Source organism: Rousettus aegyptiacus, unplaced genomic scaffold (assembly GCF_014176215.1).
Source record: "Rousettus aegyptiacus isolate mRouAeg1 unplaced genomic scaffold, mRouAeg1.p scaffold_m13_p_11, whole genome shotgun sequence".
NCBI lineage: Eukaryota > Metazoa > Chordata > Mammalia > Chiroptera > Pteropodidae > Rousettus > Rousettus aegyptiacus.
The window spans coordinates 49678897-49696087 of NW_023416286.1; the positions used below are offsets into that span (position 1 = coordinate 49678897).

Genomic DNA, 17191 nt, shown 5'->3' on the forward strand with positions numbered 1-17191 from the left:
GACCCATGCCACATGTGGAATAGTAAGAGTCTAAAGTATCCTCCTTAATCTCTGCAAATGCCAAGGGGTGTGTTCGTTTTGGGACGAAGGACAAGAAATAAGATTTGGAAGTGAAGAGAAGAAGAGGAAGGGAGGGGGATTTAGATAAGAGAAAGAAGAGGAGGCTGTAGGTACTGAGAGTGGCCCACGGTGCCCCAGCTGCCCCAGGTGGCACTGCTGGCACCCCCATAACCAGGATGGCCTCATCTTCTTCAAAGATCCACCTCGATAAGGCTTTCTTTCTATTTCCCATCTCAAAGCAGTTTAGGCACGTTTTGGCAAGTACGAAAGGAGAAAGTGGAGAACAGCACTATTACATTAACGATTTTTTTGTGTTTGTCTCTTCAAAACAGGTGTTGATGGCTTACCTGGAGACGTGGGACTTCCAGGGAGTCCAGGTCGCCCAGGACTTAATGGCTTACCTGGCAACCCAGGTGTGCCTGGCCAAAAGGTGGGTACTGAGTGTTCTCTGGATTGTTCTTTCCCCTATATTTGTGATAAAATCGCATAAAATCTGGGTTATGTAGGATCAACATGTTTTGTTTTTTAATGAAATAGGATGGAATAGAATGTATCAAAGTACATAGCACATGGTAGTAAATGTTTTGGGGAGAATCATTTGTTTCAGCTTTATGAGTATGTTCTTGCCTGCATATACTGGATCTCAGTGTATAATGGCTGTCTTATTGCAAGTGACAGAATAAAGCTTTTTGATAGCCACTGCTACAAGACCTACTAGACCCCTGGGAGTGTCTAGCACAGGGCTTCCCAGCCTCCACATCATTGACTTACTGGTCTGGTGATTTTTTATGGTGAGTGCTGCCCTGAACGAACGTTGTGGGGTTTTTTGCAGCCTCCTCCATGGCCTCTACCCAAAGACACCAAAAGAGCACCCTGAACCCACTCCCTTCAATTGTGACAACCAACAATATCTCCAGACATCACCAAATGTTACCTGGGGAGCAAAATGGCCCTGGTTGGAGACCCCCTAGGCTAGTGTGACTTCAGGATTCTCCTTGCCTTCAAATGTCTCTCTGCCTACTTGCTGACACTTGAAATTCTGTTCAGCAAGCATTAGGTGACTGTTGGTTAGATCCTTTTCTGTTCCGATTATAAGGAATGGCCAGAAGGCATCGGTCCTAAATGGGAGAAAGGCCCAAAAGCCATCCCCTGCCAACCATAGAACTAGGTCGGCCTGTTCCCTTTCTGCTGGGGAGAGCAGGTAGAGCTGTGGGGATCAGGCAGGCATGTCCGAGGCATCTGTGCCTCAGTGACCTTGGGGAAGCTCCATCCTGAGAAACACAACCTCATGTGTCTCTGCTCCACGTGGCTGAGACGGAAGAGGAGCCTTTGGAAACCTGCCTTTATGTAACACTCACTGGCTCCCCCTTCTAACATGCACTTGATTTGAAAAGTTAGCATGTGAGGCTCATGTAAACACTGAATGGAATTGAAATTAAGGATTTGGTTTATGATTTAAAATATTGTGCTTTTGCAAAAATGCCTTGGATTGAGTTCTTTCTATTTTGTGAATTTTCTGCTGAGATGTGTAGAGAAGTACCCACTCCTGTTCAAATAGTCCTCATCTGGAAGTCGTCACCTACAGTGGACACCAGAGGAGCACTGTAATGCAATGTCTACCTATTGCTTCGCCTGGCCCACGTCAGCACCTGCGCTGGGGCTGTTTTCAAAGCACTCTTGGGCCCTCAAAATGCTTCCTTTATTTTTAATCATCTGTGTTTGTTAAAGCCCTTACATTCATGAAACGGTTTTAAATGTTTAATTTGATGTGAAAGCCTTCCTTTAAACAAAAAACTGCATAAATGGTGTCCTGTTCCAGTCCCAGAACTTTTTTCACCACTTAAGAAGATGTCACTTAGCTGGTCACAAACCATTTTGGTGTTTTGTCTGTTATTCAGAGTTGGCTCTTCACAGACACAAGGCGGCAGAGTTAAGGGGCCCAGAGACCTGGGTGGAAATCTTGCTTCTTTTACTTTGGACAAGTCATTTAGCTGTGGGGAACCTTGATTCTACTTTGTAAAATGAAAATAATAAAAAATTACCTACTTTTTCAGCTTGTAGTGAGTTTGAAAGGAAACAGTAGGTGTGAGGAAGCTTTGCAAACTGAAGAGGGTTGGACAGATGTTATTCTTATTAAATGCATCACAGTATCAGTTAACAGTCTGTGCTTGGATTGATAAAATCACGGGTTTAACAGGTCAACTTGCTTCTCTGTGCTTTGGGGATTTTCAGGGAGAGCCTGGAGTTGGTCTGCCGGGACTCAAGGGATTACCAGGTCTTCCCGGCATTCCCGGAACACCTGGGGAGAAGGGAAACATCGGGGGACCAGGTGTTCCTGGAGAGCATGGAGCTATCGGCGCCCCCGGCCTTCAGGGAATCAGAGGTAACTTCTTACAGATGAATGTCACCTGTGACAGAGACTAGGTCTGCTTATTTTGTGTCCCCAGAGCATCTGTTAGTTTTTCAGTATTTGGTGAATGAGGGGTGAAAATTCTAGAAACCTAGAGCTTATGGTTTTCTGTTAATGAGGTTTATCGTGTAAGTGGGTATTGTATAATATGAAACGTGCTATGGTCCCAATGCAGTTTATTCACAATTTCTTCCCTATCCAGGTGATCCAGGACCTCCTGGATTACAAGGTCCCAAAGGAGCTCCAGGAGTTCCTGGTATAGGCCCCCCTGGAGTGATGGGCCCTCCTGGAAGACAGGGACCACCGGGGTCATCAGGTGATGTGACATTCTTCTAAAATTATTTCTTCCTTAAATCATACTCATAATGGGATAGGAACTGATGCTGGAGTCTCCATGCAGGGGAGATCAGCGTTTCATTTTGTGAAAATAAGTTTGGTTGCTTGCTTAAATGTAGTCACAGGTGTCCTTTTCCTACCACTGAATTTGGTTTGCATGCCAAAGAGACCTCCCCTTTATTGCGTAGTCAATAACTTTTTTCAAATTCAAAATGATTGATTTCTCTGTATTATCTTTCCATAAGAGGGTTAATAAGTTTCTAATAACTGTAACTGAGTCCATGTCTAGAAGCTTTTTTTGCTTTCAATAATAATTCTAGAACTAAGACAGTGATGTTGAAATAGGGCAAGACAATCAGTGAAAAGTGAAGAGAAGCTAGTCTTAGGTCTAAATACTGCGGAGAGGCCGGAGGCACTTCTAGTGGTTGTTACTGACTACTGATGGCCGAAAAGAGGGTGTTTGTCTTGGGACACTGTTTACCCATTGACTGCCTTGATGGCCCTAAACACCACTATCTGAGAAGGTGGAAGCCATTCCACCTCCCAGTGTGAGCACGTTCACATATTTCCCACAGAAAGTAACAGTTAAACCCAGGAAAGTGCATTGTAGAGCACTCTGTAAATTCTACTAATGATTATTTGCTCTTCACCCTCCTTCAGGCCCTCCTGGAGTGAAAGGGGAGAAGGGCTTCCCCGGATTCCCAGGCCTGGACATGCCGGGCCCCAAAGGAGATAAAGGGACTCAAGGGCTCCCTGGCCTCACGGGACAGTCGGGGCTTCCTGGTCTTCCTGGACAGCAGGGGACACCTGGACTTCCTGGGTTTCCAGGTAAATTATTTGTGAACTTCCTCCCTATCAGTGTTGAGGAGACACCTCCCCATCAATGTTGAGGAGACACATTACCTCATCTTGTTTATTACCCTCAGCATCTATCAGTGTTTATAGTCCTTCCGTCTGGCTACAGGTCCCAAGGGAGAGATGGGCGTCATGGGGACCCCAGGGCAGCCTGGTTCTCCAGGACCAACGGGCGTGCCAGGATTGCCTGGTGCAAAAGGTAGGCCACTGTCTATGTCTTGATGTCTCATGGGAAATTCTCGAATGGTTGTAGATCACATTTCATTTCAAGAGGCAGAGGAAAGAAGTTAGGAAGATCAAACAAGGATCTGGAAGACCTTTTCTTCCAGTAGGAATTCCTGGTTTCAGATTTTCCTTACTGGCACAGTTGAGATTTTTTTTCTTTTTTTTTTTTGAGAAAAGGTTGAATTTTCAGTCAAGCAAGGTCACGGAAACTGAATCCTTAGAACCAAACTAGCAAACTGGGCAAATTTATGTCTTACTTTTTATTTCTTATTTTGTTATTTAAAATTTGTGCAAAATAATTTTTTTTTTAAAAAAAAAAGAAATTAACTTTGAATGTGAGACACAAAAATGGTCATTTGTTTAATAGAATAGGAAAATTCCCATTCTATTATTTTGTACAGAATAGAGAGGCACTATGAACAGGAATGATAAAGGTATTTAAGGAGGAGAGAAAATGTAAATTATTTAAACAAATAAGTGAAGTCATATATATTAAAATTGTTAGCAAATGATGAATTCTAGAAAATGGCTTTATTGTTAATTTACTTGAGATCAGAATCTTCTAGGTAACTCAGACATTCACCATGTAATGCCATTTTTAGACAGGTTGTTGCCCTTTTTAGTAATTGTTTCTGCTCTCCAGAAAGAATGCCTCACTTTGTCCCTGCCTCTGAGATACTTAGTCATGTCTCACTGGATGACTTCTCTTGCCTCTACAGGAGACCATGGCTTTCCAGGCTCCTCGGGACCCAGGGGAGACCCTGGCTTCAAGGGTGATAAAGGAGATGTTGGTCTCCCTGGCAAGCCTGGGTCCATGGATCCATTGCACATGGAGACTATGAAGGGCCAGAAGGGAGACCAAGGAGAAAAAGGTAACCTGGAAGAACGGTGATAGAACAACGTGCCTGAGCAGGAATGTAGTTCTTCACATATACTATCAAATCAGCCTGTGTTTATGTAACACTTTGCTTTATTTTAAGCAGATATAGATCATCATTATTTTTTTTTTTCTGTGTTATGTAGGACAAATTGGACCAACTGGTGATAAAGGATCCCGAGGAGATCCTGGGACACCAGGAATGCCTGGAAAAGATGGCCAAGCAGGGCACCCTGGGCAGCCAGGTACGAAGTGGAGTTCGAGTTCACCAGCACAGTAGGAGCTCGTGCTGAGGAAGTGTTAATACTTTTCGTAGGTATTAACCTATTTTGTTTTTCCCTTTAGGACCTAAAGGTGATCCAGGCATAAGCGGAACCCCAGGTGCTCCGGGACTTCCTGGACCCAAAGGATCGGTTGGTGGGATGGGTCTGCCAGGTATGCTGGTTTTAGAAAGGGCATCTGCTTTCCAGCACATGCGTGTGCCTGCAGAACTATATTCACCGCACTCAGGACATAATCCAGGGAGCTATGCATTTGACTGGCACCATGGCCATTGCTAAAAAAAAAAAAAAAAAAAAAATTACAATTTAATAACATAAAACATGGGCTGTATACCATCAACTTTTAATTATCTCCAAGTGATTATCCAGGCGACTGTTATCTCACCGGATGTTTCATTTTTATTCAGTTTTGTCAGCACAAGAAGCTCACACCTCTAAAGCTTTTTGATGTTAGCTCAGAAGAATCACCTGGGGTCTCCTGCCCCAGTCCTGAGCTGGCCTCAATGCTTTGCCCTCAGCATTTGCTCCAGTGACAGCAGCCGGAGTGGAGGCACATGAGGAAAGGCTCAGGCCTCACATTGGTCTGGGTGCCAGTGCTTCTCAGAATTCACCCAGGGGAGGGACAGTGAGAATGAAGCCTGCCTCTCTAACTCCTCTCTGAGTTTTCGCGAGGTGCTTTATCGTTCTATTTGACATGTAAACCTCTAGGTTGCCGTTTAGGCCTATTTATAAATAGGTTTGGCTACCCATGTATGCTCTGAAACCAAGTATACATTTACTCTTCATGGCCTGCCTCATGACCCCTCTGATTCATTTGAATAATGAGAATTGATTGTAGAATAAAGGACATAGAAGCCATTTTTTTTAATACTGTTGTAAAAGTAAATATGCTAAGCAGTTAATGGATTTCTTCTCTCTTTTTATGAAATGATTGTCTTTAGAAGACAGGAGATATGTATTTTGATGTGTCTCTAATGTGATTTGGGTGACGTATCTGCCTGGGTGACCTACAGACTGATAAAGGAAGGGTTACTTGTTCTCTTACCTCATTCTTGGCTGGTTGTCAACAGTGCTTATTTACTATTAATATTAGCCCCTTCTCATAACACATTTAAATTTCAATTGTTTGTATTTATAGGAACACCTGGAGAAAAAGGTGTGCCTGGAATACCTGGCCCACAGGGGGTCCCTGGCTTACCTGGAGGTAAAGGAGCAAAAGGAGAGAAAGGGCAGGCGGGCCTACCTGGCATTGGAATTCCAGGACGGCCAGGGGACAAGGTAACAGCACCCTGCGTGGAAACCTCCCTTTCCATTCATCTAACCAGATCCTTTGTGAGAAAATTTGAGAACTAGTTTAGCATCTTAAATGAATCATAATGTAGAACAGTTTACCTCAGTTTATTTTGAGTTGCCTCTTCTCGCCCCACCCCCCTTCTATTCATTCCCCTTCCCAAGGAAGAATCTGGAAACTTGTTAAGAGGCTAAGGCAGCAAGCTATCACTAGAGAAAAATGAGAGTGGAGGAGGGTGATGAAGAACATGGGAAGTAGAAACAGACAATTGACTCTTTTGCTCTGGGTTTCTAGTTTTTCCTCTTTTAAGCACGGACTTTGATTTTCTGGTTAGAAAGCTGGAAATGAACTCTGCAATGCAATATTCATCACACCAAAATGTACAAAATTATCCAGAAAGTGCCTACAGACACATTTCCAGGGACAGTTATGAAATTAATGAGTTCGATTTTTACTCACAGGGAGATCCAGGGATAGCAGGTTTTCCAGGAAGTCCTGGAGAGAAGGGAGAAAAAGGAACCACGGGGCTCCCAGGCATGCCCGGGTCTCCAGGCCCCAAAGGATCACCAGGAAGTGCTGGCTATCCAGGTGGGTGAGCTGGAGCCTCCCCCTGAGCTTGCGGTTCAGAGACGACAAAGAAAAACTCAAGGTCATGGACATTCTGGTATTTCGTTTTTTCTTTAGGAAGCCCTGGGTCACCTGGAGAAAAAGGTGACAAAGGCCTCCCGGGATTGGATGGCATTCCTGGCATCAAAGGAGAAGCAGGTAGAGACCGCTTTTTAGAACAGAGAGGCGCTTGCGGAGAAGAGGCCAAAGGGATTGCCTAAGAGATGGGACATCAGATTTTCCGGGGAGTTTCCCTCACAGATGGGAAGTTGTGGGCCCAGGTGTCGCTGGGTGACCTCTGAATAACCAGAGTCCAGCTGGGCCCACCTCCTTTACTTTTCAGATGAACAGACTGGGCTTACGAGGTTGTACAGGGCCTTTCCAAGGTCTGGCCACCAGTTAGGACCTAGAACCCAAGTCTCCAAACTGGTTTCATAGTAGTTGTAATTGGTTACAGGAAGATTTTATGTGTTTGGTGGGAGAGTTGGATGTCCTTTGTCTGCACTCTCACCAGTCTTTGGGGGTTGGGGTGCAGTGATGTCACTAACACTGTGGAAGGTGTTAGAAGGGATGTCGAGACTAGCCAGCCTTAGGGAAGCCATGTGTGCCCTCGGGAATAGCTCCCTGGAAGAATGTTGGAAATGGAGCATTTTTCACGTGGACCAGGCCTGCTGCAAAGGTTCCATGCGTGACTGATGTGACCTTCTCTTTGAGGTCTTCCTGGAAAGCCTGGCCCTGCAGGCCCAGCCGGCCAGAAAGGAGAGCCCGGCAGCGATGGAATTCCGGGGTCAGCAGGAGAGAAGGGTGAACCAGGTATGTCTGACTGCCATTCCCTTTCAGAATGTGACTCTTCTCTGGAATAAACATCTCCCAGAGACCTATAGACCATGCTAAGTGACCAGAGCTGAGTACAAAGTGGCACCTATGCCATACGTTCTTACGGCTGTTTAAACACCAGTGTGGACAAATGGAGCAAGCTGGGATGAGTAAAGGGGACAGGGGTTGTTCATTTATTCCACAAATACTTGTGGGCATCTATACTTGAAACTGCCCGAGCAATCAGTGGTCAGTGAAAGAGACACACATAAAAAGCCTAGACCACTGCCTTTTCTACCTGGTGTTTCTCTCTTTAGAAAAGTGGTCTTGGGAAAATTTGCTTTGCCCTGAATCTGCTCCTGTCACTAATAGAGGGATGTAACTTGGGCAAAAGTGCTAGCTAGCTGCAAGTTCCAATGATACAATCACATAGGTAGTGATACTGTAGCAAGAGGGTGACACACACAGTTTGAAAGAGGTTACCCGGGTCAGGGCGCTGGAAGGGAGGAAACATCACTAGGGAGGAGCATCCAGGGATGTTTATTGCTTTTAGTATCGGCCTCTTTTTTTAAGTTCATTTTTTCATTCTATACACCTTATGCTTATATTATGCACATTTATTTTCCTATAAAAAGAATTCACGAGAAAATGCCTCTATACTTCCTTCCACCCATTTAATCTTCCTGCGAGCCCTTTACTCACATTTGTGGGCTCCCCAGTATCTGCTATCCCAAATGTCTCTGGCTCTCCCAATCCCCCTTGAGAATATATGTTAAGTGGATGGTTCTCTGAAAAAAGCCAATTTGTAAGTCTCCAGACAATAGTAGGAAATAAGTACTCATTTGTACAGATAATTTCTGCGAAATGGTCATGAGCTGAAAGGTACTTAGAAAAAGTACTAAATTACATGCATCTGGTCAGAGGTATCTTAAGATAACTGTGGGAATGTAATTTTATTCCCTACGTGCAATTAACTATTCCTATATGTTCCACAAATGGTATAGGGTATTGGTACTGAGTTGATACTGCGTTATGCTACACCTGCAGATCCACTGTTTTAGGAAAGATAAACACTGCTTCTCACCCTGCCTTATAGGTCTACCCGGAAGAGGATTCCCAGGGTTTCCAGGGTCCAAAGGAGAGAAAGGTAACATCTGCTTAATGTGTTCTTTCTTTTCAACTGACTGTTGGTGAACACAGTGGAAGCAGAACAGGGCGAACAGTTGTGAGAAAGCAGTTGGACATGGATGATAGATACCGGGTCTGGGGCAACCTAATTGACATATTCTGCTGGCCCCTGACAAACCACCGCACAGTGCGTTGGGTTTTAGGTTTACTGCCTTATGAAGCAGCAGGGGGAGAATCAGGAGGAGGAGCCTTATAATCATTTTAGGTGATGATCCTATTTCCTTTCTTTCTTATTTCTTTTTTAATTACCATGAAATCCTAGAATTTTTGTATTGTATTGGTAAGTTCTGAGTAATATATTTAATACTAAACATGCAGGTTGTTTTTTTCCCTAAAAACTTTTTCTTAAAAAAAAACTCCAAAACTTTAAAATGTTTATTTTCATTGACATACAATAAACTGTACATATTAAAGGGTACAGTTTGCTAAGTGTTGATATATGTATATACTTGTGAAAATATCACCATGTTTAAGAGAGTGAACATATCCATTACTCCAGAAATTTCCTGTGCTACTTTGTCATTTCCCCCTGCCTCTTCCTGCCCTCAACCTCCATCCTCAACCAACCATCGATCCACTATTTGGCACTATAGATTAGATCGCATTGTCTAGAATTTTACATAAAAGGGATTCTACAGTATTTTACTCTTTTTGTCTGACTTCTTTCACACAGCAGTTAGTTTGAGATTCATTTGTGTTGTTGCTTATGTTAATAGTTTGTATTTTTTCCTTGTTGAGTAGCCTTTTATGGTGTGGCTATCACATAATTCATTTCCCTGATATTGCTTGCAGGCTTATCTAAGGATATATTCAAACGTCTTTGCCATAGAACACTTTCTTTCAAAAGTATATAGAATGATAGCTGTACTTTTGTATCCAGAGCTTACTCTTCTTCGGGCCGACCTGGGTAGGGGTCTAGCGTGTTATGTAATAAAAAGGAACGAAAAGGACACTCAGCCCCAGTTCTCCTCCCGGTGCCTTTTAGAAGCCCCTCCCTCCCGCTCGGTACACTGAGATTTCTCTTCTTCTCTGCCTTTCTCACGATTGCAAACTATTCTTATTGTTTAGGTTCAAAGGGTGATGTGGGTTTCCCAGGATTAGCTGGGAGCCCAGGAATTCCTGGATCCAAAGGAGAGCAAGGATTCATGGGTCCTCCGGGGCCACAAGGACAGCCGGGATTGCCTGGAGCTCCGGGCCGCCCTGTGGAAGGGCCCAAAGGAGACCGAGGTCCACAGGGACAACCTGGCCTGCCAGGTAAGAGTGTCTAACCAGAGTCAGAGCTGGGACTGGAACAGAAGACACAAGCATACTCAGTGTGAAAGAAAGTTGAATACATAAATTCTCGGTTAGGTTTTTATTTAGAAGTTTGCAGTATTTTATTACAGCTCGAAACTGTTTAAGACTTTGGACCTCTTGTATTTTAGCCTTCATCGGGTGAGTGCTTTTCTCGTGTCCTTTCTGCCAAGGAATTTAGTGTCGATGACAAGGAATTAAGGAGAAGAGAGAAAGGACATTATAGAAACAGACTGGCGCACAGATGCCACCTGTCGTGGTTGTTTTAAACCAGATGGCCATCTGGCGTGCCTCTCCCCCACGACCAGGTGACTGTAGTACAGCACAGCTGCTCTTGAACATAGCAGCACAGGACATTTGGACACTGAGATTGTGGCGTTCATATCAACATTTTCTGTGCACTGAGCAGATCAGGTTCTTCCTTCTAGAACCAGCCTTGATTTCTTCAGAGCTCACTCAGCTTAATACGGTGTTGTGTACAGTTGGAGACAACTGGGTGGCAATTGTTGTCATATACAGTTGGGAACAATTGGGTGGTGGTGATGACAACCATAGGCCAATAACACTTGTACATAAAGTTATCTTCTAACTTCAGTGTGTGACTTTTGTGTCTCCCATTAGGGCCCCCTGGACCAGCGGGGCCTCCAGGGCTCCCTGGGCTTGATGGGCTGAAAGGTGACAGAGGAAACCCAGGCTGGCCAGGGGCTCCTGGTGTTCCAGGACCCAAGGGAGACCCAGGATTCCAAGGCATGCCTGTAAGTTGTCCATTTTTAGATCTTGTTTTTGAAAAGGATCACAAAATAATATGCATGTATGTGTGCATACATGTGTTACACTCCCAAATCCTCTCTGAATCTGTTCCTTCTCTCTTGCCAGTGACCAGCCATCTTTATTGGCATCATAGTAGACAACTATTAAATGTTTTGTAATCATCTAATTTTACAAGAAACATTAAAGGGAAATGTTTTGCTACTTGAAATCAAAGTTCAATTTGCGGGTTTCAAAATCTACTTACAAACTTGATGCAAAAAGCAAGCCTCTGTAACAGAGAATTATACTTCCCATTTTCAGTACCAATCATGGCTATCTCTGTCTTGCTGTATGCTTATTTATAAAGATGTGTACACACATACACAGTTGACCCTTGAACAATATGATTTTGAACTATAAAGATCCACTTATATATGGCTTTTTTTCAATAAATGTACAGTTGGCCCTCTGTATCCCCAGGTTTTGCATCCACAGATTCAACCAACTGTAGATTGAAAACAGTATTTTTGATCTGCAGTTGGGAATTTGAAGATGTGGAAGATGGACTGTATGCATTGTTCTATGCCAGTTTATATAAGGAACTTAAGCATCCTCGGATTTTGGTATCCACAGGGGTTCCTGGAACCAATTACCCATGGATAATGAGGGACAACTGTAGTTAAGTTTGGGAGGACTCAAAAGTTATGCATGGATTTTTGCTTGTGCAGGAGGCCAGCACCTCTACCCCCTGCATCGTTCAAGGATCAACTATATATATTTTTGCATGTTATTTTGGTTATGGCACCTTTTAAAATATGGTAAAACAAAGAAAAAAATATGTGTAAGAAATAATGCAATTGTTTTTATATTTTGTGAAATAAACAACTATGTTGAAATAGCTAGAAAATGAGATATTTTGAAAATACACAAATATTGCTATTTGATAAGGAAAAATAAGATATAAAGCTAATCTAAAGAAAAATCACTGTGCTTGAGTGTTTAGAGGAAAGTGTTCCAGAAAGGTAAGTTGGTGTTGATAGACTGATGTTGGCATGGCAGATGTTTAGGGAATTACATCTCTGTCCATAGCATTGTGCTGTGGAGTGGGGACAGCAGGATGTAAGACTTGCACCTGTTCTGGGAACTTACCATGTGGGTGGACAAGCAGAGGGGACAGTCTGAATGAAGTAAAGTGATTCAGTTGCCTCACTTAGACACACACAGAGGTTTTGACATTCATTTTACATAATACCGAGAAACACAAGACACCATTGGTCCACTAAGACACTTTGCAGAATATTGAGAGGCTGTCCCAGCTTCTCAATGATCAGTTGCTTGAGAGACTTATCATTCATCTCTTGAATGATTCCAAACTGACATTCTCTTTGTGTGTCTAGGGAATTGGTGGCTCTCCAGGTATTCCAGGTTCTAAGGGTGACATGGGACCTCCAGGACTTCCAGGATTTCAGGGTAAGACAATAAAAGAGATGCTGCTTAAAGACACATCACCTATTACCAGAGCTTCCTAATCACTGGTACTGTCATATTGGTAGAACTGGCATAATTCCAGTATAAGGTATTGTTCTCTTCAAATTAAAAATGCCATTTCTGTGTGACAGTCTGATTTGTATAATTCTATGAATGGCTGTATAAGAACCTTCTGATTTTCTTACTAAGAATCAGTGGATCATTTGCATCTCATTGGAATATCAATAAGAAGTCAGATTTGGCCATTCGTTAATTTATTCATGTATTAAGAAACATTTAGGGGATGCTAGCAGCTCCCAGGCACTGTGGTTTTTACTGACGAATCACATACATATGAATGAAAGGTGAATAGAACAAATTTTCAGCCTGCAGGTGTCTTGTAGTCTATTTGGGGACATGTGTGAATCAAAAAGAGTATCACGTGACCCTTCATAAATAGTTGTGACCATTTTACAGCTTGTTGCATGTTTGGAAAAATGTGACTCCTGGGTTCTAGAAAGAAGAGTTTCATCAAAGTTTTACATATCTGCCTAGAAGTAATGTTCTTTTCTTCCATAAGCCTAAATTACAAAATTTTCACTGTGAGTGTATGTCTGTGTTTGTAATATGCATGCATGTACATATGTGTATGTACATGCACATGTATATATGTGTGTATACATACACATCTATTTTTATGCATCTCTGTGTATACTTGTGTGAGTATGCGTGCATACACCCTCACCTACTTACCCCCACACACACTTGTATATCTTTTGGAATTCTGTGTAAAGACAATGTTTTGCTTTCCTTCAGGTCTGAAAGGTCTCCCTGGTCTTCAGGGAGTTAAAGGAGATCAAGGAGACCAAGGTTTCCCTGGAACCAAAGGTAGGAGAATTTGTTATGTTGGAGGATGCCTTATGGATGACTTGAGGAAATAAGAAAGCCGTGGAACTCACAGAATTAGGGTGTTTGGTTTTATATATGTCAAAAGACTCGAAGATCACTAGAGAACAGCTAACCAGAATAGCTTGTTAGGATTATTGTTTGGCTAATCTAGTAGACATTTTTACCAGTGATTTATCTTGAAATTCAAGTTTCTTAAATCCACGACTGAGATAAATCCAATGGGAAGGGTATGACAGACTCAAGATTCACAAAATTTCATGGGCTCTGAAGGTAGACTGAAACCAACCACTTAAAGTCGTAAGAAGAATAAAATCAATCTTGCACCAACAGACTGAATGATTTCTGGTTGGACAGTAGGGAGTTCTTAGGAAAAGGTCTTTCTTAGCATCTCCATCACTAGGCACCAACAGTGAGCAGTGGCTCCAAAAATAACACAGGATAATCTTGGAAGAAAATAGTTTAAGTATGGAATGCATACCATTTTAGTGTCTGCTGGCCAGACCTTATTTCTAGGGCTGTGTTTCATTTTTAAAACCATGCTCCAAGGGAGAGAATGAGCAACGGGAACACATTGAGAAGTGGAATGTTAGGGAGGAAATGTGTGTGGAAGGAGTGAGAGAATTGGGGATGTTTGGCTAAAGAAAGGGAGGCTCACACAGACCTCAGAATCCCCTGCAAACTCCATATTGTTGCTGCACATAGTTCAAGACCTGTTGTGCAAAGGAAGGATTAAATTTATTCATCATTAAAAATTAAGACCAGCGATTATAATGTACAGTGAGGCAGATTTTGGATAAGTATGAGAAGAAACTTTCTAATTGCAAATGTGGGAGCTATTCAGATTAGAAGCAAGACGCTTGGGAGAGAATGAGCTTCACCAACAGGTAGTGTTCTAGTGAGGGCCAAAGGTGGTTGTCAGGGAGTCCAGAACTAGGTGGACGGTTTGTACTGATGACCCCAACGTCTGTTCCAGTCTCAAGAATTTGGGATTTTAGGTGAAATAATAAAGATGTGCAGATACATGTATGTCTTGTGAGGATCCGATTACTTGTGTTTTTAATAATGATTTTACACCTGAGAACATTCCATTTGGATTGCTTTTCATTTTGGACTCTCCTCCTAAAGCTATTTCTGCTCCTCATATGTTGACAGTGAAATTGATCAGTGGTACCCCTGATTCCCACAGGTCTTCCGGGTGTCCCTGGACCCCCAGGTCCTTCCCAGTTCGTCAAAGGGGAGCCAGGGCTCCCTGGTCCTGAGGGTCCCGCAGGTCTGAAGGGGCTTCAGGGACCTCCAGGCCCCAAAGGACAGCAAGGTGAGAATAACCGGTCTGTGCAGGGGAAGTGTTGGGGGTTAGGAGGGAATGGGGTAGGATTCTTCTCTTCATCCATATGTCTAAAATCAAAGTCTCTGGGTGATGACTACATAAACACATATTTGAATATGGCTTTCTTACCCTCTTTTAATGTTTGTCAAAACCAAATGAAGTTTTCGAGTGGACTTTAAAAAGCAAGAACAAAACACAGGAATAACCAGAGGAACATACAACTTAACTTATCTATGTTCACTTAGAAAAACATGGCTGAAAGGAACCAGATCATCTTCCCAGCTAGGAAATAAGGGGTGGCAAGAAGCAGCAATCCAGAACCACAAGAATTGGCACTCTCGATAGTTGGCTGAGATGCTCTGCCCAACTGGCAAAATTTGTGCTAATTTCTGTTGTTCCCAGACCCTAACCTAGAATATTTCTGCTTATTTGGGCTAAACACTTCTTATTTCAAGAGCTATGTAAGGGGTGGGTGGGAAATAAGGAGAATGAAAAAACATTTTGAGTTGAAATGTTAAATTTAAACTACCTAAGATTAAACTGTACACATGAAAACAAAAAACTTTCCATGTCAATATATCCGTTGCTTAAAAATTATTTGAGACACTGGAACATGGCCAAGGGAGAAACACTTGAGAAAACCTCTCCCAACCCTTCACATAGCCTGTCTTTTCCAAAGTGATCTGGCAAACAATAACAATAATAGCAAAAAACTAGGAAGAACTCTGAATGTGATGAAGCACACTCCCATTTAAATGTCAATTTGGCCGTTGCCCTGGTGACATGTATACAAGGCTTCATAAGAAGCAACTCTTGGTTCTCTGGGAAAAAGTTCATCTGCAGTCTAAGGCCTTATGCTTGTCTACCAGAAGGGTAAAGAAGACATTTCGAAAGGGAAGAAAATGATACAGCCTACTGCTCTCCAGGACCAGATCACAAATTCTTTTTTCCCCTTCTTTAGGTGTGACGGGATCTGTGGGCATACCTGGACCACCAGGTAGTCCCGGGTTTGATGGTGCTCCTGGCCAGAAAGGAGAGACAGGACCCTTTGGACCTCCTGGTAGGTTTGCTGTGGCTTCCCAATCTCATTACCCACTACCTGTATCTTTGGATTAGAAGCAGTAAGCCCAGGCATGCAGAAACTTGCAAAGTGGAGATGAAAAATGTCACTTGAAAGGTTTCTAAAGAAGTCTGTTTTTTAGAAGAAATAGGATTGTATAGAAGAGCTGAAGTGTTGTCATCACTTTTTCTATGTAGAGAGACAGACATTGATCAAAGCACAGTGTTTTCCAGATTTTGTTGGTAGAAGGCCAATGTGGTGGCCCTGTGTGGTTTTCTATGAGGCAAGCAGGCTGCAGCTACAGAAATTCTCTTTTAGCAATGGACAAGGGAAAGTAGATGATAATGCCAGTGTTAACCAAAAGGCCAATGTCTGCCATGGGATAAAGTTGATCTGCTTCCCTGAGAAGTAGGATCTCAAATACTCCATAATGATTGAGATGCTAAAGGCTGAGGGCATCGAATAACTGAACAAAGAGCACAGCCCAGCAGAAGTTCCATGAACAGTTTCACTGACACCATAGTTACCCCAGGGGACCAAAGGGCCCACTGCTTAGGAGCTTCTGCATTGCCCTGTCTTTATGCATGGACTTTGGGCTGATATGGAAGGGAAGCCATCTTGAAAGGAAGTTGGTATAATAATTCTATAACAACCCTTTCTTAGAGGAGCCCCAAAATGCTATATGCAAGACATGCATGGAATCACGCCATTTATTCATATATTCTTTTTCACTTATTACATTTATTCATTGGACTATGTTTTTTGAGCATCTGCTTTGCCTATAAAACATCTCGAGATGATATGTAAAAAGAGAAAGCTAAGATAGCAGGAAGAAGGCCTATTGTATTTGATTGGTCTTGCTTGAAGCCTTTCAGGGGAATGTGTAACTAGGCAAACCAATTTCTCTTCTATCTTCCAGGTCCAAGAGGATTTCCAGGACCACCAGGCCCTGATGGGTTGCCAGGATCCATGGGTCCCCCAGGCACCCCATCTGTTGATCATGGCTTTCTTGTAACAAGGCACAGTCAAACAATAGATGACCCACAGTGTCCTCCCGGAACCAAAATTCTTTACCATGGGTACTCTTTGCTCTACGTGCAAGGCAATGAACGGGCCCACGGGCAGGACTTGGGTGAGACATTTACAGATGCATGAATTCATCCAACTAGAATTTGTCAAGTGCCTCAGTGGTGTAGTGCTGTATTCAGCTCTGGTCCTGCAGTTCAGGGTGCCGTGAGACCTAGTTAATGAAAAGAGGGCTTGGCCCTGTTTTCTTTCATCCTTGCCAAATGAACCATCAATTTAACAGCTACTATATTACTAACGGAGACCAAGAAAATGTTAAGGCTGAATCTTTGAAAATTTTAAAATTAATAAAACATTTGATCTTGTCTTCAAATTATCACATAAGGTCACAATTTCTTTACTGCTGCTCTTTCA

At 42.8% G+C, this 17191-nt stretch overlaps 1 protein-coding gene across 1 annotated transcript in view; it reads left to right on the forward strand.

Annotated features, from left to right (window-relative positions):
- The window catches only part of COL4A1 (collagen type IV alpha 1 chain), a 137605-nt gene that overhangs the window by 111070 nt on the left and 9344 nt on the right, over positions 1-17191 (forward strand). The window contains exons 29-48 of the mRNA XM_016145258.2: positions 393-490; positions 2293-2443; positions 2673-2786; positions 3467-3634; positions 3771-3860; positions 4606-4758; positions 4910-5008; positions 5109-5198; positions 6183-6322; positions 6797-6923; positions 7020-7100; positions 7656-7754; positions 8854-8904; positions 10014-10199; positions 10860-10993; positions 12386-12458; positions 13272-13343; positions 14551-14679; positions 15653-15751; positions 16671-16883. Of these exons, the coding sequence (XP_016000744.1) occupies positions 393-490; positions 2293-2443; positions 2673-2786; positions 3467-3634; positions 3771-3860; positions 4606-4758; positions 4910-5008; positions 5109-5198; positions 6183-6322; positions 6797-6923; positions 7020-7100; positions 7656-7754; positions 8854-8904; positions 10014-10199; positions 10860-10993; positions 12386-12458; positions 13272-13343; positions 14551-14679; positions 15653-15751; positions 16671-16883 (2367 nt within the window). The remainder of the gene's footprint in view (positions 1-392; positions 491-2292; positions 2444-2672; positions 2787-3466; positions 3635-3770; positions 3861-4605; positions 4759-4909; positions 5009-5108; positions 5199-6182; positions 6323-6796; positions 6924-7019; positions 7101-7655; positions 7755-8853; positions 8905-10013; positions 10200-10859; positions 10994-12385; positions 12459-13271; positions 13344-14550; positions 14680-15652; positions 15752-16670; positions 16884-17191) is intronic.